Genomic DNA, 26737 nt, shown 5'->3' with positions numbered 1-26737 from the left:
CTCCCCGGCGCGGCCCCGCCGGCCGCCGCGAAACCGAAAGCGGCTCCCGGCGGCGGCGCTGCCGCCTCCCCCCGCCCCCCGCCGCCGCGCACGCAGCCGCGCCCCGCGCAGCCGGCGGCGCCCGCAGACCTCCCGCGCCCGGCGGCGGCGGCCAGCGCGGCCCGGCGCGGCCCCGGAGGCAGCGAGCGCCGGCGCAGGTGCGGCGGGGGCGGCGCGGCCGGGGCCGGGGCCGGTAGGGCGGGGGGCGCTGCGCTGCGGCACGCTCCTCTCGCTGGAAAAATGAGGCCGGGGGGGGAGAAACACCACCGCCAAAAACAAAAAAAGCCACAAAAGACCCCCGCCCCCCCCCGAGCTGCGTGCGCCGCGGAGTCCCCTGCTTTCGGTGATCGCCGCTGCCGCGGCGCTGCCGAGGGTTAGTTTTGCGGGCGGAGCGGGGCGCGGGCGGTGCCGTGGGGAAGCGCGGGCCGGCAGCGCGCCCCGAGGGCTCGCGGACCCCAAGTCCTGGAAGGTGGGAGGCGACAGCGCAGCGAAACGGCAGAGGCGGCTGTCGGGAGCGTCTTCGCGGCGGCGCCGCTGTTCCTCGGTTGCAGGGAAGCCGCCGGGAGCATCGCGGCTGGCGGCAGCCGGGTGCTGCCGCGGGGGAGGAAGCCCCCGGTCCGCGTGAGTGCGGTGAGGCGCCGGCGGTTCGCCGGCCTCTCCCGCGTTAACAGCGGGCCGGGCCGGGCCGGGCCGAGACAGCAGGTTCCGACCAAATACTTCCACCGCTCTAAGACGCAGAGGAGAAAAAACGGAGAGCTTGTACTGTTGCACTTCTCAAATTGCTTCGGTTGGTGTTAATTTGGCTGCTCATTTCCTGATGTCAGCCCAGAGCAACTTTCCTCACCATTTCCGTTTTATAAATATGAGATGGCTGAAAGATTGCAATGATGCACTAAAAATAACTCTCTCAGTGCATTTAGGTCAGGCACACCTCTAGAATAGCAGCAGCTTGTATTTTTTCAACCCATTCAAGCTAACTCTACACAGTGCACCCAGATTTAGTGATGAGCAAAAAACGTGGCTGTCCATCACTGTTATGCTGGAGTGCTGACCTGGATGGTATGTTGCCTGTGTGTTTCTTCTGGTAGACCAGGTTGCACTACTGCTTTTTATTTTAGGGTGAGTAACAGTGTTGATGTGTTACAGTGAACCCGAACCCATGCAAAGTACTTTCCTTTGCTGCTAGCCTTAATTACGGTGGTAGAGATGTCACGTGGAGGAGTCTGTCATGGGTCAGAGCCCCCCGTGTGCTAAGGGCTGTGCAAAGGCAGAGCAAGCCGCTGTCCTTGGCCGAAGGAGCGGGTAGCTCCTGTCAGGAGGGGGAAGGGTGGATGGACGGAAGGGCGATAGGAAGCAACTGGACCTCTAGACCAGTGTGGCAGTCGGTGGTCATAGCTTAGAGGAAGCCTGTTATTTCCAGAGCTTGGCAAAAGAGACCTTATAGAAGAGATTCAAGTAGAATAGCTTGTTAATATCCCTCTAAAATATCTGTCCTCCTGGTATGCATATGCTTGACAACATAGCAAGTAGACAGCAGAGCCTGGTCTGGCTGGCTGGAGGTGAAACGGGCCCCTTTTAAACAGTTGAAGATGGCAGTGGCCAAGTAAAGGTGGAGGCTAGGACAGGCTTTGGAACAAGGAGTTTCTGGTGCAGCAGAGAAGGGGGAGATGGTGAAGGGATGGACAGAGAGTGGTGAGGTGGTTAAACATGTGGCCTAGAAAAATGATCCCTGCAGCAGCATTCTGGATGGATAAATAAGTAAAGATTGTATTTCTGGAGCACTGAGTTTTCAAAAGCACAAGGAGGATAGCTGGGAGAAGAATTGTACTTGCATAAACAGAGAAGAAATACTGTATCATATGGGGCTATTATGCAGAAAGAGTTGTTTGTGAACATCTGGTGCTTTAAGTCCCAGGCAGAGCCAAAGGTTATGAACCCAAGTGTAATATGGGCTGGTATGTGGATTTTAGCTCCTGGGAGAGGGATTGTGCAGAAGGCTGGTTGGAGAGGCTTAAGGGCAGTAGGTTAAGTCTGAGCTGACAGACATCCGCAGCAGAGATACTGGCAGAGAGGCTGAGAGTTTAGCTTGTGCAGAAAGATAATCTGCAGTAACACGGCAGATTTGTGTGTATTTGACAGAGAAATTTTGGCTAGATAGGTGTTAACTGCTGAAGAGTAAGATTCAGAGTAAAATTGGGAAGAAAGAAAAGCTTGTGACAGTCACAGAAACTGCAGAGGGCATGAGGAAGATATACCAAAGGAATAGTTACGGAGTTTAGAGAGGTTGAGGAAAGGCATCCAAGAGGAGACAAGATTTTAGAAGTTGTTGCTGGAGACTTTGAGAAAAGGAATTTCAAATGAGAGCAAAGAGCAGAAGACAGAGAGGTCTTTATTTTACCCCACATGCTTGATATGTGGTGTCCTTAAAAGAGGAGCGCAGTGGTTAGCTGGCGGACACGGCAGAGAGCTGTGAGTGAGGTTGGGTGCTGCTATTTGTGCTGCGTACTGGTGGGGAAGCTCTGCCTGATCGCTTCGGTGTGCCGCTGCAGACTTACAGGGCGCCTGATTGCCCAGCTTTTATGCTGTTCTTTGCAGTCCTTCTCTAAGCTGATCTGTATAAGCTGATCTGTAACCCCTTATCTTCTTCAATTCTTCATCTAGCCCTTTGATTATAAATAAATAGTCAATATTTGTTGCCAATGAATAGTTGACTGTGGTTGCCTCTCTGTGGCCCTCCAGTGGGTCTGTATGCGTTGCAGCGTTTCTCGGGCTCCCGACCTTCTTGAGGCGATAGCAGCAGTGATATCGGCAGCTTTTCACAGGCGACGCCTTGTAGGCACCCCAGTCTCAGCAATGCTTACTGGCCTGCCCAGAGCATCGTGCTTACGTGAGGATGCTGCTTTGGGAGCCAAACCAGCTTGGTAGGGTATCGCGTGCCCAAGTCGTCCTTGAGCTGTACCCTGAGGAGCAGTGACAGCTTCACCTCACCTGTTCTGGTCTTTCTCTTTCCAAGTTTCTCCGCTAATGACCATGAAGAGTTAACGTTCCCGTGATTAGCTGTGTGCTGTCTGCACCGGTGCAGGTGGCAGCGTGCCGCTGTTGTGTGTTCGCCTTCCCTCTGTCCACGGCAGAGGCGAGCCTCTTACGCTAGAGGTGCTCAGGGAGGTGGGGAAGCTGAGTCACGCATATTGTTAATAAAAATGGTACAAAAATTTCCATCGTCGCCACAGCTCGGTCTTGCAACAAGTAAATAAGTGTGTGAGAAACTGTCTGTACCCTAAGCCACGGTGTATGGGACTGCCCAGAGTGCTTTCAAGTGTGTTTGTCTGTGTGTGGGGGACTCATTAACCTCATTTATATAGGTAATAAAATGACATTTACTTGCAGGGGTTTTGTAAGGGTAAATACGTTGCTCTGTGCTTACTTAGTGAAACATAATATTGAAAAGAAAAAGTTATTTATTATTGGCGTTATACAAATCCCTCTAGTGCCTAAACAAACTCCAAAGAGAGGAACAATCTGCAAACCAGTTTTGCCCAGCGTGGTCACTGCGGGGCACGCACACACAGAGGCCTTCATTGAAAAGTCATACATGGTTTTCAGTCATCTCTATTTTGAGAGGATATACTTGGGTTTCAGAAATAAAGTTTCTGCCCAAGACCATAAATGGATCCCTGCACTTGAAACTGAAATATTGGCCTTACTAAGTATGAAAGTAACAAAAATCACAGGTTTCGTTTCTTAACGTTGTCTTCGAGACAGCAGACACAAATGGTTATGGGACCACATGTTCAGTGGAAGATGGTATGCAGGGGTATTAGGCACTATCTGTAAAGAAAAAAATTATCCTCTTGTCTGCCTCACTGTCACCGGCATTAAACCTTGTGTCTTGGCAGCTTTCCACTGAGGAGATACAAACATGGGAACTTGAAGCCTTGATGTGCCTTGAGGTCATTAAAACTGTAGCGGCGTTGTTCACTGCCAGGAGAAATAAAGCGAACTGGTGCCAACCAGGAGAGCAGAGCTGGACTCGACCTGCAGTGTGCTAGCAGCCTTTTCACGTTGCATCTCGTCCAAGGTCACGGCAAGCCGCTGCCCAAGGGTGGCCATGCTCCTTAGTCCCAGCGCTGGTTGGGTCCCCCTGGAGCAGCGCCAGGAGCCCAATTCGAATGATTAGGAATGCAGAAAATTGAAACCAAGATCTCTTAGGCCTTGAATAGGTATTAGCGGCGAGCCAGCTGAAGTCCTGGGTGGCATGTCTGTCCCCTTGGACAGGGAGGAGAGGTAAAGTTAAAAGGTGACTTTTGGGTGTCCGTTACGAAGAACCAGTCCTGCAAAGTGTGCAATAGCCTACTTATTTGTTAGCAGAGGTGAGGACTTTCCTTTGGCTCTGATACGCTTCAAGTCAAGCGAGTATATTTAAAAACAGTAGTCGTCTTACTCTCTGTTTGTTGTCGTTACTTCTTTTCAGTATCTTTTCGCTACGTTGTTCTCGTGTCTTCATTTCTTTTCCTTCATTCTGTCTCCTAAATGCTGTTCCTGCTTATTTCCTCATTTACCTTCATCCCCGTGAGCGTGCTTTAAATAAACTTTCTAGTGCTCCTTGCTGGTTCCTGCCTCCACGTGCGAGGTCTTTGGCACTGCGTTAGCAGTGGAGGCTGCTGAAGGATGTGCGTGAACAGTAATGCCAGACTATTGCTTTCTACTCATCTGCAGAGTGAAATTGTTTAAAATTAAGATCCTGCTCCTACTCAACTTCTCCATTTGGGGTTTTCCCCAAAGCTTCCCAGAAGCAGCTGGTGCTTTCTGGAGCTGCGCTGGCGAGCGCTGCACTGGCAGCGAGGTGGCCTCCTCCACGCCAAGCTGCCCGGGATCCTTCCTTGCAAGCACCCAGTCTCATGGAAAGTCCTTGCAAAGCTGGTTTGCTCTTCTGATGTCAGCTAGCGCTGTTGTTGTATACAGGCAACAGCTTGGCCAAGATGCATCCTGAGCACGTGTATTAGTTGCAGAGACATGTGGATGTCTTCTGCTTTAAAAAACTTAACCACAGAAGTGGGCTTAGGTTGCATCTAGAAATACAACTGGGATCAATTTAATTGATCGGGAAGCAACATGCCTTCAAATGATGGCCTTTTCTCTTCAGTGGCATTGCACTGACAGTGACTCAGCCGCTACAGAGCTTCGGCGAAGGCGTGGGGAAAACCTGGTAGGTGGCAATGCCCTCTGCGAGAGGAGATTGAACCAGGTTAGAAATGCCCTGGGAGCAAGTTCAGTTAAAGGGCAAAAACTAATGAGCTGCGTTTTCTACAAGATAGAAACTTTCTTTAGAATACTGGCATCTTAAATATCAGGAATCCTCTAAAATACTACTTTTGTAGATACCTTACCTTAGGGAAAAAAAAAAAAAAAGTTGTAACCACTGTTTTTGGTTAGGGGCATATCTAACTGGCCAAGCGAAGTAAGGCCTAGTACTCACAAATTAAAAGATAAAAATAGAAAGCCAGGGGAGGCAGCAAAGGCGAATAAAGAATGGGTGAGGTTATAAGCTGAGCCTGTGGCACTGCAGGAAGGGAAATACCTTTTTGCGTGGGGAAAGGAGGCAGCCATACAGAGAATTTGTGGAAATGAGGGCTGCCAGGAATCCTGCATGCACAGTGGAGTTCAAGCTGTGAAATCAACACGGAGTGCAACCACTTTAATTATTACAACCCGCAATATAAACATCTATTTTCATAAGATCTATTGTATCTCAGTTGGAAAGTTGTTTTAGATGTAAAACGTCCATGAGCCTTTAGTGAAAGTGAGCACAGCGTAACTTTGCTGTGCTACCTTCAGGTTGAACCGGTGCGGTCTCCTTGCCTGAGCAGTCCCTAATTGTCCCGAAATGAGTTGATCCTCCTGTGTTCTTAAGGGCTGCTTGTGGAGGGGTTTTCAGGACTGGCCCTTGGTTTTCCTTACATCCTCAGGTGTTTCCTGCTGACCGATTATTTTTAATTTGGTCGCACCGCTTGCTCGTTTTTTTGGAAGTGACGCTGTTAGCGTGAAAACAAGAACTGCGAGAAAAGTTACCAGTAACCTTATATTGCTCCAAGAAATGAATTCTGCAGTCACTGCAGCACCTTAAGGGAAGCTGCTTTTCAATGGCTTGTCGGTTGTCCTGACACTCTGAAACATTTTTAGACGTGATCTTTTCAAAGCTACGCTGGGGGATTTCCACTCCCTTGCTGTTTTAAAATGCTCGTACTGTTTAACCACAAAGCATACACCCGTACGCTCTTGCACACGCGCGCGCTCATTTTCTCCCCGTTAAGGATCAGCTACAGTTTTCAGGTATGGGTCTATCAAAAAGTATCTTGTTAATTGTTGGCAAGAGTTTAATGTTGTAATTATTTGTCATTTTTAAATGGTTCTTCGGGTATTAGGTGTTGCAAATTGATGTTTGAAAGTGATGCAGGTTTGTTAGTACAAGGCTTGGGCATCTGAAGTAGCTTAGGCAGAGTTCATCGGAAGAGACGCAAAGCTCCAGGAGTTTATATGGGCGTTTAATGTCAGCGATGCGGCCTGGGAAACTTTCTAATGTACAGTGGTGGTGTTGGTAAGGAAGGCAGTGAAACAGCCAGGTATTGATAAAGGAGTTTAAAGTGAATGCCAAATTAAAGAATTACTCAGTTTTCTGATAGGTTAGTCTGATCAAGGAAGATCTGTATAAGTGTCTTCTTCAGGAGCATCAGTGTTTATCAGCTTGAAATGTAGATATCAAAAAGATGGGGGGTTGGGGTTTTTTTTTGTTTGTTTGTTTGTTTTTTTAGAAGTAGCTAGGTTATTAAGTAGCAAGTGTTTCACTGATTTTTTTTTTCAATATCTCTTGAATGTAACCTTTCTGTAGAGTGACTGCCTGGATTTTAGGAAGAAAATTATTCTGTAACTGTGAAATGAGATTATTCTAAGACATATTACGTGTATTGTTTTAAGATAATATTTTGTTGATTAGGTATAGAGAGATTTCTTGATAATACAATAGAAAATCATTAATTAATGATTAGGAGATCCACGGAAAGTAGCAAATGTAGCAAATAAGCAAGAAGGCCACAAAATCAAACTTCCTTCAGCACCAGATACACCTTATTAGTTGTGTGGACTTTATTTTTAAAGTATTGTCTGTATTATAGTGTACTTATGCCTGTAAAAATGATGAAATCTAGTCTTGTGGGAATTTACGGTAATACTTGCTGTAAATCTATGCAGAGAAAACTCTACAGTCATATTATCTGTAATGAAAATTTGCTTATGGAGATTAGCGGATTGATGCTTGTTTTGCTGTGCTTTTAGAAGAAGGTGATACGGGAATTTGAACAAGATAAAAGTTGCCTATATACAGAAGAAATCAAATTTGGTTCTGCTGCCCTCTGCAGCAACAGCCCTGCTGCAGAGATCCTGTAGGAAGTCGCTGCTGTTAGAAATACTCTCTCCTGGAGACCAGCTGGTCGCTGAACTGTGGTTTTAAGGGATTGGGCCGGTAGCAGAGGTTGCCTTGCTGCCAGGAGTGAGCCCCGCATGCAAATGGGAAGCCTGCGTCAGGGCAGCGGGGGCTCTTCTTCCTCATGTAAGAGGCCACAAATGTGCACCCAGAAGCCTTCCCCCCTGTGGGGACCCACAAGTACGCTTTGGTGTCACCGCTCAAAATATTGTCACTCTTCCTGTGTTCGAAGGGACAAGGATGATACCATGGTGACATCAGATGGCATCCTCTGTTGTTTTCAGATGACTCAATATTATCTGCTGTATCTTAAATCTGTACATGTTTTAAAGCATATAGATATTTATAGTAGTTCTCTTGCAGACTTTACTACCTTTACAGTTCTAAGTGTTGGGGCTTGTTTTCCCCCAAATGCAGTGTTTATGAGGAGGAGCCTTATATTATTGGTAAATCATATAACTGAATTCTTTTAGTTCAAAAATACTGGAGACAGCTAATTACCCATGTCATAAGGCAGTTTGGAGAGAGTAATTTTAATGCAAGTTGTATTCCCCTTCATCACCTTTCTGTTTATCATCTCCCGGTGGAGTGAGTTGATCTCCAGCCTCTGAAGTATGTTGAATTTACAAACATTTCCCCCATTTTGACTAAGACAGGCTTCCAGTTCTGAGATGCCATAAAGGATAGATAATTTTTGAGGGAGGGACAGAATCTTCTAAGCCTTGACCCTACCGAGCACCTTGGAGCAAAGGACTATTGCTGAGCCAGAAGCAGGAGAGCATGGGTAGAAATCTCCTTCAATGCTCTATTATATGCCTTTCTTGGAAGCATTATATGCATGGGAGCCATTACAGTGCTTTCTGTGAGCAATACTCCAGTTTGGGAAGGTAACCAGGCACGAGCCTCCCGGTACACGGAGAACGGGGCAGGGACTGTGCAAGTACCACCCACCGATTTGCTAGCCAGCAGGACCAGGGGTCCTGTTTTATTGTCCGGGTGTAATGACCAAATCACTGATAACAATTCACGTATTTGCCCTCCTCGGTCTAAAAGACACGGTGGTTTTCGGTGCTTATGCTTGGGTCTGCCATCCTGGATCTTTTGGTCTATTTTCAGCACAGCCTCAGGGCTCGCCTGAGTGCCGTTGCCCCTGCAGCTCGTGTGGTAACTTGATAACTCTTCTTGGGAGCTTGGTTTCACATGACAGAAAACAGGAAAACATACACTCTTAAAAAAAAATTACCGCATTTTAGAGATGTTTTTCTCTGGGTGCAGTAAGTACGTTTTTGTTGCCAAAACCGTTTCTCTGTCCAGTGTAGCTCAGTGTGATGTTGGTGTTGCACACTGTTTCTCCTCCCTTGCACTGCTGGTGGCATCGCCGCTGGGGTGGGGTGGGGGGACTGCTTTAACACGGTTGTGAAAAGTGTTCATATAATGGCTAAATTTTAATAAATGATACCATGCTGATTTTTCTCCTTATTAACATGATCTGCCTGTGTCTTACTCAGAATGATAAGATAAAACAAAATTGGCCAACCTGGATTTTTTCTGGTGAGGTTAAAGGCAGCTGCACCCCATATGCGTATAGAAGGAGACGTTTCAGGAGTATCCTGCTGTCGGTACAGCTGGGGCTGGGGTACCGAAGCAGTGTGGGGGTGTAACTCTGAGCTGGTTGCACTGTGTGGCAGCTGAGGTCCAGCTGTGCGGGACTTATTTTTGAGACCTGGGCTGAGCTTCCAGTGACCCAGGCTACTTTCCTAATACGAAGTCAGGATCAATTCTGTTTATTTCAGTATACAGACACCCCACTTTCCTGACGTGTGGATTTGCTGCGTCCGCAGGGTTTTTTTCCATTTATTACGTGCTTTTCCAGTGGTGTTGCAGTGCAAATCTACTTGCAACGTTGCCGTGTGCGTCGTGCTTTTGCTGCGGGCATCCTTACACGGATGGGGTTCACCATCCTTGCCCCTTACACGGTAGGGGTCCACCACCACCTTAAGACATTTCGGGCAGTCTTGAGGGAAGAGGAGCGTCTGCCCGCTGTCAGATGGGAAGCACGGCAGGGCCCTCCAGCCCTCCGTGACGTTATCCCGAGCGGCTCCAAATGCCGCCACCGCTCACAGCCTGCTCGTGCGGGAACTGCTGATAACACCTGACAGCTTAGGCTAGAAACCAGAGTGAAGCCCAGGGATAAGGTGCTTCTGCTGCCGCTGCCGCCGGGCTCACTACCAACCTGTTTCCTTGCGGATGGCCACGGCAGGCGCCACAGCGATAACCAAAAGGCCGGCACTTTTGGGGCAAACATCCCGAGCGCTCTGCGTGTCTGGATGTTTCCTGGCTTCAACCCTAGCAGCCAGACCGACGTGGCACTGGCAGCGCTCTGCCCCCTACCCTGCTTCGACCGCAGCTGCTTGCTCCGTCTGCTAGCTGGGCTGGAGCAGGAGCTTTCCCTGGGAAAAATCCATGGGAACTAGGTGCTCAGAGGCTCATTTTTAGGAGCAGTTTATTTTTTCATTTTAGTGGGGTTTTTTTTGGTGAGGGGGGGGAACATATGTGCACCTTCAAGGTGCTTAGGGAAAGCAAGCATCTCATTTCACCCGAGTGTTTGGAGGATATGTAATAAAGAAATGCTTTGTTCAGAAAGAGGTAGAGATGAATGTAATTGATTTAATCAGCAAATAAATATATTATATAAGTGAGTTTCTGGATGGTATTTTGGTCTGGGAACTGTATTTCTTCCTAACTTGTTCCATTTGTTGACTGAAATATTTATAACATTGTTTACTCATACTGCTAGAAGTATGTTACACAGTCAGGTAGACCCTAAAAGACAAAAGCTGGTAAAAGTGGATTTTTGATGGGGTTTTACATGGTGCAGCATTAACTTGCTAAGTCCTTACCATCTGTGTCCTTGAGCACAGTAGCATTCAGGAGAGTAGGTGCTATGTAAATGAGAAAAAGCATTAATAAGAAACAGAGAAGAAGTGTGATTTAGGACTATAACTGGCCATCAACAGGAAGAGGGAGTAGGAAGCGGGTCCTGTAGGTGGTCGGGTGCTCCGTGGTAATTACTGATCAGTCTTGGAGGCAGCGGCACCAAGTGCTGTCGGTGTGCGTTGCGGCGCTGGCCGAGGCAGCAGGCTGGTAGCTCCTCCAGGACCGCATATCTGTCCCCATCCCCGGTGGATGTGAGGAACATGAACCATTCCTAGTCAAGCATCAGAGCAATGGGAGACCCGTTTTCAGAGGGAAAGGGTCAGCCGTTTCGAAGTCGAAGGAGAGAAATGGGCAGTTGTCTCTCGTTGGAAGCAGCAGGCTGCTTTGGTGGGTTACGTGTTTTGGTTCGTTTTTTCAGTCACGTCCTTTTATTTGTCTGCAAGCTTTCCTTGTCCAATATGGGATTTTGAAATAGCAAGGAAGAGCGTAGTTTGCTGTGCGACCTGCCGGTGGTCTGTGGTCTCTATTACACACCACTTGTGGGGGTCAGGGATGCAGAGCAGGAGGGAGCTGGGCCAGGGCTGGCCTCCGGCTGGGCGCCGGCCGCACGGTCGGGGTGGCGGCGTGGTGGTCCCACTGCTCTGGTCAGGCAGGAGATGCCTTCAGAGCAGGTTGCTGTGGCAGGTGCATCCAGCTTCTGTACACGTCCGGTCGGTAAAAAGTGTCTTCTGGGGGGGAAGGTGTAAGGAATCTGTGGCCAATCTCAAGATTTGCAGCTAGGAGGGCTGGAAACACAGGTCATCGTTTTTTTCGTGTTACAAAGCCAGCATCACATGCCTGTGCTGTGTATGCACCATCATGAGCCTTGCTAGGTCGAGAGAAAAACTTAAGTCACAATTCTGATTGCAATCTTGCTTCCCCCCCCCCACTACATCTTTCAGACAGGATTAATATAGCCAACAACACACACATTTTTGAAAAACAGGATTATAGTTTAGTGCTATAAATGAGTGAGCATCTGGAGAAAGAAAGATGTCAAGGTTAAGAGGCTTTGGCTTCTGTTACACCTAATTTGAAGGTAAAACCTTTTCATAGAATCACAGAATCAGTAAGGTTGGAAGGGACCTCTGGAGATCATCTAGTCCAACCCCCCTGCTCAAGCAGGGTCACCTAGAGCACGTTAGACAGGGTTGCAGCCAGGCAGGCCTGGAAGATCTCCAGAGAAGGAGACTCCTCAACCTCTCTGGGCAACCTGGTCCAGTGCTCCGTCACTCTCACGGGGAAGAAATTCCCCCTCACGGTCAGGCAGAACTTCCTGTGCTTCAATTTCTGCCAATTGCCTCTTGTCCTGTCACATGGGACAACTGAAAAGAGTTTGTCCCCATCCCCTTGACACCCTCCCTTCAGGTACTTGTACACACTGATAAGATCCCCCCTCAGTCTTTTCTTCCCCAGACTAAACAGGCCCAACTCTCGCAGCCGTTCCTCACAGGGCAGATGCTCCAGCCCTCTGATCATCCTCGTAGCCCTACGCGGGACTCTCTCCAGTAGCTCCATGTCTCTCTTGTATTGGGGAAAACAGAACTGGACACAGTATTTGGGATGAGGCCTCCCCAGGGCTGAGTAGAGGGGCAGGATCACCTCCCTCAACCTGCTGGCAACACTCTTCCTAATGCACCCCAGGAGACCATTGGCTTTCTTGGCCACAAGGGCACATTGCTGGCTCATAGTCAACTTGTCATTCACCAGTACTCCCAGGTCCTTCTCTGCAGAGCTGCTCTCCAGCAGGTCAGCCCCCAGCTTGTACTGGTGCATGGAGTTATTCCTCCCTAGGTGCAGGACTCTGCACTTGCCCTTGTTGAACCTCATGAGGTTCCTCTCCGCCCAGCTCTCCAGCCTGTCCAGGTCTCTCTGAAGGGCAGCACAGCCCTCAGGTGGATCAGCCACTCCTCCCAGCTTGGTATCATTGGCAAACTTGCTGAGGAGGCACTCTGTCCCCTCATCCAGGTCACTGATGAACAAGTTGAACAGGATGGGATCCAGTACTGACCCCTGGGGGATGCCACTAGCCACAGGCCTCCAACTGGACTCCATGGTACCGATGATGACCCGCTGAGCTCTGCCTTTCAGCTAGTTCTTTTTGCTCCCTTTTTCCTATGTTTTTTGCTGTTAACTGCAGAGCTGTGTTCTTTCTGAACCAGTGCAAAGAATTAATAAGACCATGTGGGTGGGCTTTATGTTGAGTGTAGGTTTGCTGGTAGGCACTGGGGCTGGGACTTGACCTCTGCTGTCCTCAGCTAAGTCTGTGATAGCTTTAACTCTTTGAGACTATTGCGAGAAAATGAGGAAAAAGTTCTCTTTTCTACTGAATAATTTTATTTCCAAAATGTGTTTTCCTACCAGTCTTGTAATGACATGTACATCATTTTTAGTTCTCTGAGTTTTTTATTGCTCTCCCATATCTGATGCCACATTTCCATCTGAAATCTGTTAAAACCTTCTGTAAATGAAAATCCTCAAATAATAATAAGTCTGCTGCAAGCTGCAGCTGGTGACTTGACCAACTGTAAATATTTAAAATAATTCTTTTTGCATTTACTTTTTCAGTATAGCTTCCATGGCCTGCGACGAATTTACTGGTCTCTCAGATATCTTCACACGTCAAAACTCAGCCAGTGGTGTTTCTCTAGACTTTGAACCTGACGCTGACTACAAGTTTGTTGAAAGCCTAGAAGAACGGTACAAGTGTGCCTACTGCCACCTAGTCCTGCACAATCCTCACCAGACAGGATGTGGTCACAGATTTTGCCAGCAATGCATTCTTTCTCTGAGGTTAGTACAAATTCCTTCTCTGTTTAGAAATTCACCTTCCTCCCTCAATTAAAAAGAAGCTGGCATCTTCTACAAATCAACTGCAAATGCCATAACAATACAAATCAACTGCAAATGCCCTAACAATAGTAATGATCTGGTAAAAAGTGCAGGAGTCAATGGAAAGACTCTGTTGAACTCAGTCACTGCATACTCAGTGCTTTAAAGATGTCTTTGAAGACCTCACCTGGGGGGGCAAGGAATATGGGATCACTTTGGTAAGTCCATGGAAGTCAGTGTAAGGAAATTTTTGGTGTAAACTTAAAGCATGATTGAATGAGATGCTGTCCAGCACCTCAAGGCTCTCTGCCTGTTGTTGTACTGTTCAGGTGACTTTGTTGCATTAAACTCTAATGGTTTTGTTACTGGTGGTTAGATTAAAGCTGTTTGCCTAAGCATAACTTCTTTAATTTTAGTGGAGTTATTAAACTCATGTTTATGTTACCTGATACTACAGTGAGATCACAAGGTTGCTGTCTTTCCACCTGCTTGGGATTTATCTACCCATTAAATATGTTCAGTTTATAAGCCCAGTAAATAGGCCCACAGGCCTGTCTGGAAATACATTATGTGCTGTTTGGTGTGTCTGCAGTCGAGTTTGTCCCAGGAGGGCTACGGAGAAGCTTAATTATGTGGATGGATTTTTCACAGTTTGCCTTTTATATATTTTAGATGCTTCGTGTTAGCCACTCACTCTTTCAGGGTTGCTTCACCATGCACACTGCCTCAGTAAGCATTTTCTCATACTTACTGTAGGACTTCTGGGAGCTTTTTAAGACAGGAACCAGTTGAACTTACTTTGCTGTCATAATAAGGCACATATTGCTTGCACTAGACAGAGGCTGGTGTTAATGCAGACTATGGGATTTTTCCACATACGACATTTGGCAACAGATGGCCAGAGAATAACAAAGTCCTTTCAATTAAAAAAAAAAATCTTATTAACACTTGTAGCACAAACTCTGCTTTCTGTTACACTGTTGCAGCTTAATCAATGCAGTTTGATACTTAGGGTATCCTACATGAGTAGGATATAGACAAGTCACACTCTTTCTAAGTTTTATTTTTACGTAAGTTCATGGTATGATCTTTTGTTGATTCATAAAGGAAAGTATCACTTTGACATGAGCACAGCATATAAGATTTATTTTAGTATAGCATTGCTGACATGAAGTAACTTGTTATAAAAGTGACTAAAATGTAGGAAACTGAAGATTTTTCTACAAAAATCAAGAACTAGTGGCATATTTCCTTTTTTTTTCTTTTTTTTTTTTTTGTACCTACAGGTTCTTATACTTGCTATGAATAGGCTGCATAAAGATTATCTGAAAAAGGAACATTGTATATGGAAAATACTCAGATTATCTAGGGACTTTGCACAGAACTGTTGCTCAAGAGTGTAAAAGTAGGATTTTAATATATTTTCTCATATTGCATCCCTTAAACATTAATGATACATGCTTTTTTCCTCATTATCCCCTGTATTCAGCACTGATTTTTCACATAGCAAGACTGTTCCTACTTGTATTCTACCTGTCTGGTACTTATGCAAATGCCCAAATATATGTCTTAGGAACATTGAAGGTATGCCTGATTTAGCATTCTGTTCTGTAACTTTTGAGTTCACAGGATGTTTTTTAACCAGGTATATATTTCTTGAATAATTTAACAAACAAGAATATGCATGATTTCTCAAGCTAAGTATCACTGTGGTATAAAGCATCTGTTGACTTTAAGAAGAAACATGTGTCAACAGATCCTAAAATAAGACATACTTAACTTAAGATACTTAATACTTCCAGATATTACTGACCATTTGAAAGGCTTCTTAAAGAAAATCCTCCCCCTTCCTCTTTGCAGTGCTGAAGCTGAGCCAAGTGCATTATGAGAATTTTCTCACTTGACACTGAAGCATCTGCTAATGATTCCTACCAGAGTCAGGTTCTAGCGTGGCCCAATTTCCTAAAATAAATCACGTGTTCTATGAGCTAACATGACTCTTCTTTTGATCTAGAGAACTGAATGCAGTACCCACCTGTCCTGTCGACAAAGAAACAATAAAAATGCATGAGGTAAGTGGCTGTAGTTGCAGTTGCTTCAGCGATCAACATCCACTTGAAAAAAGCAAGACAGCTAAGAAAAATTGGCTCTTAGTCTCGTAATCCTCAGGGGCAGAGCAGCTTTTGTCTTCTCAAACAATGTTAAGGGAAATAGTGTGTTCAGTGATGTTCTGCAAGAAAGAAAGTATGAATGTATAGCTAAAGCTTAATTTTATCTCCTGTGTTCTGAAGTTAAATCATTTTAGTCCTCTCTATTTCCCTTAGAGTGTCCAAGAGTTTCATGGAGTTTTAAATCTCTAGTGTTCAATATTTCTTCTATTGAAGAGTTTATATACTTACTACTTAATCCCCCATCTTGCTGTAGGATCCTGTTTATTTGCCTTTGATTTTGACTGGGCTTTAATTTGCTGCCTTGTCTTTCCAATATACCTCATTAGCCCTGCAGACTTAATTTACTTTTTTTGGTAACTTTTTGGAGCAAAAGACAAGGTCATGCTTCTCATTTTGTAAGCTGCAGATTTTTTTTTGAATGGATTAATTGTCCTTATTTATATGCCAAAGCTTGTAAGTATACTAGAATATATTTTCCTGTGAAATCATATACTTCTCTTCCTTCTCTCCCCTACTGCTGATAGGAAATTGTAGTCTAAATCTCCATGAAGTTGTTGTTCTTCACTCACTCTCTCCTACTCTGTGTAAATTTTGAATAATGCAATAGTGAACAGCTTTATAATGCTCCTCATAGGCAGAGCTCTAAAGAAGACTGAAAGGTTGCTCTGAGAGCTCAGTTTGCTCCTGCTTACACAACGGGCAACAGTGCTGTTTCTTGGAGGTGATGAAAGGGGTGTCTCAGCATCGCCTCTCCATCTCGAACGCGCGCTGCTCGAACATCGGGGCTGTTCATACAAAGCTGGTCTGGTCTGGCAGGGGCTGTTAGCTCGGTAGCGCCTGGAAGCACCATGGCAGCTCCTGAGCTAATAATCCTGCTGGATCAGTGTCTGTGGAATAACTCTGTAGGGGAAAAAAGGAGGGGAAAAATGACCTGTACCTTGCAGAAAATTGACAGTAAACATTTTCACTTACATTTTTAGTGTACATTTTTCATGTGAATGATCAAGAACCATACCTGTGGTTATGGAGTCTACACTTCAGTGTTTAAAGGGTTTCTTGTGATGTTTTGCTGTCTTTTTATATTTTTTATAACGTCTTGTATAACCTCACATGAAGACTAGCTTACCTTCTTTACAGGTATTCAAAGACAACTGCTGTAAAAGAGAAGTTCTTAACTTGCAAGTGTTTTGCAAAAATATTCCTGATTGCAACTCAAAAGTAATACTGGGACGATATCAGGTTAGTTTGCTTGATCAAATTTTGAAGCCTTTGATTTTCATACAAGCTCTGATGTGTTTTATAAGGTCAAATTCAGTGATTGTCTTCAGCGTTATTGTAGCAATGTGGTTTAAGTGTGTAGATCATTACTTACCTTGTATGTAAGTAACAAATGTCAACTGAAAACATTATAGCGGAAAGGCTGTTGTTTTGCCTTAGGTTATTTAACAAGAACTATTTGCCTTTATCTCAGTGTTAACGCACCTGTCTTTTTGCAAGTTCAGGAGGGTGTTAATAGGTGAAATTCTAAAGGTTTTCTTTGCAATAGTGAAAAAAATACTAAATGGGAATTTATAAACAGCAAGGATAATTCAGTCATTTCAGAATGTCTGCACAGTGTGATACAATGCTAGGGAGGGAGACCCAAGATAGTTCAGCAGATTGACACTCAGCCTGGTGTCATGGCCACACTTCTCAGTAGGGCCTTGGTTTGGAGAAAGCTTCCTCGCCCAGCACTGTCGCAGCTGTGCTGCACCAGTGTCCGAGGGGTGAGCTCAGGGATAGCTTTAGTGTCACCACAGTGTCCACACATACCTTGTATGCAGTTGGACACCATGTGATGGTGCTTCATGAAAACTCACAGTTGCTTGCCCAGAGGTACCAGACATTTTGTCTTTTTCTCGTGTATTGTTTGAGTGAAAAGTAGAAATTAAATAAAGAGCTCTCCAAATTTGCAGGTTCTTCTGCTTACTCTATTTTTGAGACAGTACTAGGAAAGAGTATATGGAGTTTGTTACCAAACTGCCAAATGTTTCTGTGTGTGTACCAGGCAAGTAAAGATGCAGTGAACCACATTCCTAGCTGTGGTTGGTATTCATTCCTGTGCGAGTTTAATTCGCTGTTACGTGTTGCAGGAGCATCTTCAGCAGTGTTTGTTTGAAAGTGTGCAGTGCACGAATGATGGATGTTGCGATCAAATTCTTCGGAAAGATTTGAAAGATCACTTAAGTCAGCACTGTAAATTTCGAGAAGAAATGTGTCAGTACTGCAATCAATATGTGGTCTTAATCAACAGAATGGTAAGGTTGTAAAACATTTCCTGGGAATCTGTAATACGTGTTTGCCTCTTAATGTTGTGGGGTGAAAAGTTTCCAGCATTGTAATGAGGCTTTACAACTCACGGAGTAGAATTTGGCCAAGTACCTGAAGGAGAAAGCATAATAAATGTGTAAAATAAATAATGTCAGTTGCTGTAGCTCTCTTAGGAACAACAGTCTGGTATTGCACCTGCACTTGTATTTTTGTAATTACTTTCTGCATGCCAGAAATTAATAGCTTCCTTTATAGATACTACTTTACAAAAATAGAAAAATGTGTATTATAGCCAAGAATAAATTAATATGTAAATTTTGTATATTTGCCTGTTCTTGCATATAATGTTCTGTGTATCATTTTTACTGTGGTGTTCCTTGAGCCTGATACAAATCATTACCTTGTTTTGTTTGTTTTTTTTTTCCTCAGAATCATGAGAAAAATGATTGTCCTGACTATCCAGTGCCTTGCCTCCAAAACTGTTCACAGATAATTCTGAAAAAGGAGGTACTATAAATTTTTTCACATACCATAATTCAGCAAACTGCACTCTTCTATGAAAATTGAAACTCATTGCATTGGCCCATGCCAATAAAACAGGTCCATTAATTTGCTCTATTTTCTTTGTTTTGTCCTAAAAGTGGTATGTCTCATTTTATGAATGAGATATATCCACATCCATATTCAGTCATTGCAAAACATTGGCATTGCAATGCTAGTGTATCATCTGGCTTGCTCATAGACTCTGACTACTCATATTCTTCTTTATGTGATCAGCGGTCTACTCATATTGGCCTTTATTCATCCTTTATGCAGATATTTAGATTTTATCCCTGCAGTAAGTTACTTAATATTTATTTCATTACCACTTTCTCTGTTAATATATACAGATTGAAAAGCATCAGACTGTGTGTCCCGAGACTGAAGTGGACTGTCCCTATAAACAGTACGGCTGTCTTGTAAAGGTATGTTTTATACATCTTTATTTGTAATGGGATTAAGATTTGTAATGGGATCTACCAAATCAGTCGGAGTATTTACCAAAATAACCATTTCTATTCTTTCACAGCTATTTCTAGTATTGACCAAAATACTGCAGTGAAGAGTCAGGACTGCTATTCTCTAACTTTCAAAGCACAGAGGAGACATTTTAAACTCCTGCATCAATAACATTTTTTCTAAACAATTTCAAAATTTTGTTTACCATATTATTAGATTCTTTTACTTTCTTCTCTGTCTCATTAAGGTTAAAAGAGGGAAACTTGCTGAACATGAAAATGGTGCCCTGAGGGAGCACATGCTGCAGATTTTAGACAAGAACTCCAGACTGGAAGAACAGGCAAGTCATTTAATGAGCATTCTTCAACAGTTATTGGCTGATTGGAGGACAAAATGAGATTTTGCATTTGTTGCATGTTTTAGCTCAACTGCATTTTAAAGACTATTTTTTATCTTCTTTGCACACCTCAAAAGTCAGAATAAGCATTCCAGTGAAGTTAGTCAATTAAATGGAAACCCTCCTGTGCTCAGGCACATATGTTCTCCACTGAACACAGCGGGAGGCTTGCTGCCTCTGCTCACCTCATTTGCTTTCTGCCTTTGCTTACAGTGGACACGAGGTTTGCAGGTAGAGTGTTTTAGGTTTCAGTGTTTGCTGAGATTGCAAGAACACACTGAAGAGGAGTCTCTTAAATGCCGATGTCTTGCCCCCTGCAGAGGCAGCACTAGCTGCTGGCTGTGCCCTTTAGCAGAGTAGGTTGCAAACACTTTTCCCTGCGTGATCACTGCTACTGCTCCCAGCAGGTGACACTGGGCATAGGCCCAATACTGCCAAAGTGAATGCATTCAACTAATGGTTGACTTACTCTTTTGCTTGTTTCTTTTAAATATAAGTGCCCTAAAATGCAACAATTTGGTGATCTACTGAAGCCTTGGAGTCAGTACTCCTCACTTACTCATGTCTTTTACTTGTTAGATTCCAGTACAGAAAAATCTATATGTATATGTTCATATATGCATATACATATACACACCAACACACTTGAACATATATTCATGCAGGTATATATTGTCACAGAGCAGAATGTGTCATCTTGACAGAGAGGAAAGGTATGAATCTCTTAGCACCTATTGCTACACAGAGCTATTAAGAAATATGACTATCTTATGGCTTTCTTGGGAAATCTCATCTTTTTTTCCACCTGGAAATTCTGTCCAGTTAGAGTTCAAGAAATGAACTTCGAATGGGATTACTTGACATCTGTCATCTTGATTATGCTCCAGTGAGCACTAGCTCCAATGAGTGACGTTGATGTCCAGCATTCCTAGACAGCCCTACGGCATGTGAACACGTGCACTACAAGGCTGTTCCTCAGAGATGACAGACCTACTGTGTTTGTGCTGTCGAGCTGAAATCACACATGGGCAGTGAGCCCAGAAAGTCCCAAATACACTGCGAGTCCCATGTCTGCATACTTCCTGCGTGGGACATGCACGGGGCACCTGCGTTCATGGGAGGGCTGCTCCAAGGAGCCCATGCGTCACATGCTACGGGCTTACACATTTTTGTCTGGGAGATCCCCAAAATAAATACAACAAAGGTTCAGGAAACTGTTGCACTCTAAGCTCACCTCCTGCCTAAATCCAAGTTAACATTTTAGTGTAGAAAAGCTCTTAGAAATCTTGCTTTGCAACCTGGGCAATAATAAGATTTAAGATGCAGAGTACTTACTAGTACTTATCCATTAATTTTTAATTAATTAGTAATATATGTAGTTAAGTTAGAGCATTTGCATGCTCTAACTTTTCATTTTTTCCTATGTAGTCACATGCATTTTAATTTGATTGTTGTGTATTTTGGCATACTTTCAGTTTTTATTCTGTTTTTTTTCCATCTGTAGATATCAGACCTCTGTAAGAGTCTGGAATGTAAAGAGATTAAAATTCAACAGCTAGCAGAGGCAGTTAAAAAGTGCGAGAAGGAGTTCAGACAGTTTACACAGCTATTTGGAAAAAATAGCAATTTGATGGTAAGCACACAGGTAAGATATTTATTTTACCTTTCTGGCGATTTGCTTTCTTGCATCCTGGAATGTGTTTATACAGTGATGGTTGTCATTAGTAGCAGGATGGAAACAAATACTGTCTCCCAAACACTTTACAAGCACCTCTTGTTTTTTACAATGCAATATTATCTTTTCCTTTTATCCAATAAAGAAGTTGAGATATTTGGCTTGAGCAAAAAGCACTGAATAAATCCTGCATGGCCAGGTCCCCGTGGCAATTATGCAGGTGTAAATTTGAATAATTGGTTGAATGAAGTAATGCACTGTGAATGGAACTGAATTAGGGATGGATTCTCAGTGAATAAATTCTGAATTACCCATGAGGGTGCATTCAGAGGCATTCCAAAGGCAACCTGCACAGTATTTTCACATCTAGCCTGTAGTGGATATTGCTGACATATGATAAAGAAGTCTCTAATATTTCAAATGAAATGACTGATTTTGTGAATGTCTCTTGTCTCTGCTTTTCACTCTCTTCCACTGGCATTAATTGGGAAGGCTCTTGCCAGTCACCTGGATAAATCTGCACGACTGGAGTCACAAGTAAAACAGTTAATACAAATGGCAAACCAGCAACAAAGTAAATTAGACTTGCGACCCCTGTTTGACACAATTGAAAATGTAAAACAGAAGATTGCTCTTATGGAGACGTATGATCAGCGCTTAGGTATGATGGGACTTCTGTTTCTTTTCTGCATGGTTTAGCATTTTTGTTGACTCAGTAGTGCTGTTAATAGATGGCCTGATGCTGTTGTCAGTTAATTGCAGTTCTTAGCCAGCAATGGCTTTCCTGTTCTTGATTTCTAAGATCAATCGGTGGTAGCGAGTACTCGATCCTCCCACCTTCCCTTATGCCCTAGGCCCCAGCTTCTGGATTTCTGGTGGCACTGCAGGGTCAGAGAGCTGGGCTTGGTTAGGCTGGTGGATTGTGATGGTGGTGGCAGTAGGATATATAGTCAGACGTCTCTCTGATAGTCATTGTTACCAGCTGTTATTACAATGGAAAAATTAACACTGTAGTGTATATTTCTGTCTCCATCTACTTTCTTGCTTCATGTTTGTAATGTGAACCTTGTAAATTAACATCAGCCTTGTAAAGTAAATCAACATGTTTATGAAACATATGTGTACTTAACCAGAATTCCTTGATTGTTTCAGTGATAACAGTAGCCTTGATACTCAGGGTGGAAGACTGCTTTGGCCTTCCCTTCTTCATGACATAATTGCTTGCATTGCAGCTTGTCCTTTTAACTTCTGCTTCCAGAGCTCCTTCTGCAAAAGAGTAGGATGAAAAATAAAGGCTGAGGTTTGGAAGAGAAGTTAATAGAATCAGAGTGGAAACCCATTTGTATTCCAGGGGCTGTAATCCCCTGTCCCTAAGAAGACTCACTGTAAATCAAAGAGTATCTTGTGGGAGGGGGGAAAATCAGTCAGGTAGGATGTGGCTTTCAAGCATCAGTTTTGCCAGAGTAGGCCTCTAACATGAGTCTTTTAAACAGAACAAGCAGCTGTTGTAGGCTAGCCTCTATCCTCTGCTGTTAGAGGTCCAGCAAGGCTAGGTTCTCCTTTCACTTCTGTAGCATTACTTCAGGTTCTCATGTGAGTCACACCCAGATTTGACCCTGGTTCTTGTTTCAGCCTGATAAGGTTAGAGTTTTCCAGGATAACACTGTCATAAAAAACAAGAACATGAATATCTATGTCAAACAGAGTCCAAATAAAGAACTCCTATAACCCTGGAATCTAGATGCAAAACTTGCTTCTCAATGCTATCTCTAGGATGGAGTGTAAAATATATGAATTAGGCTTTTTGGTACAGGCATTCAAGAGTTTGTCTTGCCTCAAGCATAATATTGGCAAGAGGCTGAGTGGAGTGACCTGTGCTACAAAGTTAGTTGTCTCTGAGAAGCTCTTGGATGCAGTTCTGCAGTTTAGTCTTCAGCCTGACACTTGAGTAATTAAATATTGTCTGCGCAAGTCTGGTTGATCTTTATGAATACAGTATTCTGACAGTTTTATTTAACTGAATGTTTCTCTTTTTTCCTAGTTGTTTTGGAAGGTCAGTCCAGCAAGCATGATCTCCAGATCAATATTCACAAAGCACAGCTCAATAAAAATGAAGAACGATTTAAGCTTTTGGAAGGCACATGTTACAATGGAAAATTAATTTGGAAAATCATGGACTACAAGATGAAGAAAAAAGAAGCAGTGGAAGGCCGTGTCCTCTCTATATTTAGCCAGCCTTTTTACACCAGCCGCTGTGGGTACAGGTTATGTGCAAGAGCCTATCTGAATGGGGATGGCTCAGGAAAGGGAACACACGTCTCTCTCTACTTCGTTGTGATGAGAGGGGAGTTTGACTCACTGCTACCATGGCCTTTCAAACAAAAAGTTACACTTATGCTTTTGGACCAAAGTGGGAAAAAAAATCACATTGTGGAAGTCTTCAGAGCTGACCCCAACAGCAGCAGTTTCAGAAGGCCAGATGGAGAAATGAATATTGCTTCTGGATGCCCACGCTTTGTGCCACACACAGTTCTGGAGAACACAAAGAATACCTACATCAAAGATGACACTCTGTTCTTGAAAGTAGTTGTGGATTTAACTGATCTGGAGGAGCTGTGAAAAAATACTTGATAATGTGACTGCTTTAACTATGAAGAAATGCTTTCTTGGTGACTACCAGCCTGCAATAGTGAATTGCCACTACTCAAGCTATTGATAGTGTTTTTGAGGCTTTTGGACTGCATAACAGCTAAAGAATTGCCAAAGCATCAGTCTTTGTTTTTTTTTTTTTTTTAACTTTTTCAAGACTGCGATTTTAAGGCAGCTATAAGTCCAGTTTGATGTTGTGAACATGCATTCAAACCAGTGTTTCAACTCGGCTCAGTACGTGTTGGAGATGCATGTTTGGCTCACATCAGAATACTGGCATTTTGAGATGAATCTCCTCCAGTAAGCCCTTTGGAGCCCAGGCAGGCCTGTGGGTTCCCGTTATTTACACAGAACTGATAGCATGCTCATCATCATAGTGTGCAAGTGCATTTCATTCATCTCAAATGGAAACATTTCAGTGTTACCATGTTTGAATTGGTGTATCATGATCCCTCAATTGCCTGAGTTTTTGAAGCAGGGAGAATGGCTTTGGCCGGGCAGGGAAAACCTTAGCCAGGTATCTTGCATTCCCTTTCCTTCTTTTCCAGAAAGTCCAGAGGAAGATGCCAATGCCTCTTGCTTTTCTAACCTTGACATTTCAGCTGTGTTGAGTACCCCAGCTCACAATAGCTTTGTTAATGTCCTTTCTATTCCTGCCTAGTGCCTTGGGACTGAGTCCAACTGGTGATAAACATCCACAGTCCTCCCCCCGCCACCATTTGAAATCAAAAGAAGTTGCATGTGTTTATCACCTCTCAGGATATGGCCATAAGCAGGGTATTCAGCCAGCCTGTCAGCTCTTGGCTGCGCTGCTGGAAGAAAGGGGACAAAGCTCTAGTATTTTTGCTCCCATACCCATGCAAAAGAAATCTTTTCTGGCCTACCAGCTCTGTAGAAGGCAGTAAGAGCTTTGGATATCTGCTTGTGGAAAGGCCTGCATTGCATGCACTGTTCCCCTCTGATGTTTGAGGGAGGAGGGAGAAAATGGATTAGGAGATGAGGTTGCTATATGAATCCAGTTCTCCCTGGTCATGAAGATCTAGTATTTGTTAAAAGGAGAGATAGCTACTGAGTAACTACTGATAACTGTGAAGTACTTCTGAAGATCTTAATTTTTATTCCAAGTTCCTTCCATATTGCAAGGGAGTGTGTGCACTGTATGTGGTTTACTGGAGACAGAACAAAAATGCCAAGGTCAGGCACTGAGGAACACGTAACAAAGAATACATGTGCCTTTCAAAAGCCTTATAGGTACCTGTAAGAGGGATCTAATTTTGCACGCTCAGTCGTTTTGTTGCTATAAGTGACAGAATTCTGTGTCTCTGTCATCTCTTACAGATCAGGTATTGCAACGTCAAACATAATCCATTGCTCCTGCAGTCCAATGGCAGAGGAACCTTGAATTTTTCAAAAGACATAAGAAATTAAGCTGGATTTACACTAAGAGTATACTAGCCAGGCTAAAAATCAAAGTGGGGCACAGAATGCAAGAAATAAGGTAGAAAATTCAAGAAGAGGGCAAATGAGGCAAAATCTAAAACATCCAGACTTTCTGTGCAGAATGTTAGTATCAACTGAAATAATACAATTTCAAGATTGATATTAAGATGAAATCAAAATACCCTATTTTATATCTGAAATCTCATTACTAGGCATTTACTTTCCCGTAAAGTTTCTAGGACATAATTCAGATATACATATTTTCAAAATCAGGGAGTGTACGGGGAAAGAAGCCTAAGTTATCCATACCTTCTGGTGAGTTAGCACATCTCAACGCTATTTCAGTTTACATGGTACTTGCGTCCTTTTTTGCTGTACGATGTCAGTGTGTACTGGACCACTGTAGGGGTTTTCTGTGTTCCCAGGGACAGTTGGTGAGGGCCAAATTTTATTCTCTTGTGCAGTCCTTATTGACTTTAACAGCCATTGTGTCTGTGCAACAAAGAGAATTAGGCCTTATGTCCATAATACTTTGTTACATAAAGAATAAGCTTGTTGTAAAATGGTGTGGCATTGTAGGACATAAATTATGAGTCATTGATGTGGGCTTCATGTGGATTATTACTTTAATATTTTCCGTGTAACTTTCAAAGTGGCACAACTTGAATAGCAACCACTAATACAGATGGAAATGTAGTATCCATGTTTCCTAGAACTCTTTAATACGTTAAATGTAAAATATAGAAAGTGATAAAAAACGTAGAGAACTGAGGCAAGAAGGAAACAGCACAGTCTGTATTTAAGGAAATTACTAACCCTCTCTGCCTCCACCGCCCCAAATGTAAAATGGGGATAATAATACTTGCAAAAGTGTTGGGAGTCTTTAAATGTTTGTGAAGATTTTTGAGCATGACAGCAGCTAAGTATTATTACAACTCCATTTCTGAGTGTTAGAATAGATGATGGCATTGTGATGTTGGTAAGTGTTCAGTGTGTTCTTGGACAGATGTTGAAAGCATGTTAATTTTAATGAATCCATACTGTAATCTCTCTTCCTCTACTTACCAGCTGGTTTTATTTTTTTATTTTTTTTGGCTGCAAATATTCCTTTTAAAATTTTGAAGCACAAATTCCGGGTGATGGAAACATCCCTTTTGAAGTACTGCCTATTTTATAATGAATTAGTTGTGAAAATTAATTTTTTAAAGATGACTTTATTTAAATCAGTTCATTTTATTAAAATAGTTGAGAGTTTTATGTTTAGTTTTTCAGAGTTTTTTACTACTATAAACTGGATTTTAAATAACATCCCATTCCTAATAAAGTGTTAGATAGCATGAATATTAGGGAAGAAGTTAGATGTTGCATGAAAAACACCAAAAAACTTTTCAATTATGTTGTATTGGGTAAATAACTGAAAGAACATACAGTATTCCTACACAGTATGTTTTTAATGTATTTATTGACAGATTTGTAGTTGTTTGAATATCCCTTACTACAATACAGACATTTTTCTAGCCAAATGTCATAACTGTATACGTAAACGTGTAAGAATAAATGATGATCTTTCTGGAGCGAGCGTGGCATATACTCCTTTAAACTGAAGACCCCGTGCAGGAGTGCGGACGGCTGCGTATTGCACCTGATGCGTGGCGTACAGCCCAAGGAGAAGACACTACTTCAGGTCGAGAACCAGTATGCTTCATAAATTCTTTGTGCTTTAACGCCCTAAAGCAGTGCACGTACGAATTAAGGAAATTCTAAACTAGACC

The 26737-nt window shown here is 43.4% G+C and overlaps 1 protein-coding gene across 2 annotated transcripts; it reads left to right on the top strand.

The window, feature by feature from the left end:
• The first annotated feature begins 131 nt into the window (after nucleotides 1-131).
• TRAF5 (TNF receptor associated factor 5) lies at nucleotides 132-26514 on the top strand. Of its 2 annotated transcripts, none has more exons than XM_062573581.1 (11): nucleotides 132-197; nucleotides 13061-13285; nucleotides 15339-15396; nucleotides 16633-16734; nucleotides 17628-17792; nucleotides 18235-18312; nucleotides 18696-18770; nucleotides 19052-19144; nucleotides 20706-20834; nucleotides 21369-21537; nucleotides 22918-26514. In XM_062573581.1, the coding sequence occupies exons 2-11, from the start codon at nucleotides 13071-13073 to the stop codon at nucleotides 23493-23495; spliced, it is 1662 nt and encodes a 553-aa protein (XP_062429565.1). In that variant the 5' UTR covers nucleotides 132-197; nucleotides 13061-13070; the 3' UTR covers nucleotides 23496-26514. The 2 variants fall into 2 exon arrangements, with proteins under 2 accessions (XP_062429565.1, XP_062429564.1); XM_062573580.1 differs by having other exon boundaries at nucleotides 20706-20846.
• Nucleotides 26515-26737: the final 223 nt, after the last annotated feature.

This window comes from Rhea pennata, chromosome 3, assembly GCF_028389875.1.
Source record: "Rhea pennata isolate bPtePen1 chromosome 3, bPtePen1.pri, whole genome shotgun sequence".
NCBI classification, from domain to species: Eukaryota; Metazoa; Chordata; class Aves; order Rheiformes; family Rheidae; genus Rhea; species Rhea pennata.
This window is presented reverse-complemented; position numbering and strand designations above follow the sequence as displayed.

Coding starts and splice junctions, on each gene's coding strand:
- TRAF5 (XM_062573580.1), top strand. CDS start 13,071: ATGGCCTGCGACGAATTTACTGGTCTCTCAGATATCTTCACACGTCAA. Junction 16,735..17,627: donor TAATACTGGGACGATATCAG/GTTAGTTTGCTT, acceptor TACGTGTTGCAG/GAGCATCTTCAGCAGTGTTT. Junction 18,771..19,051: donor AGTACGGCTGTCTTGTAAAG/GTATGTTTTATA, acceptor TGTCTCATTAAG/GTTAAAAGAGGGAAACTTGC.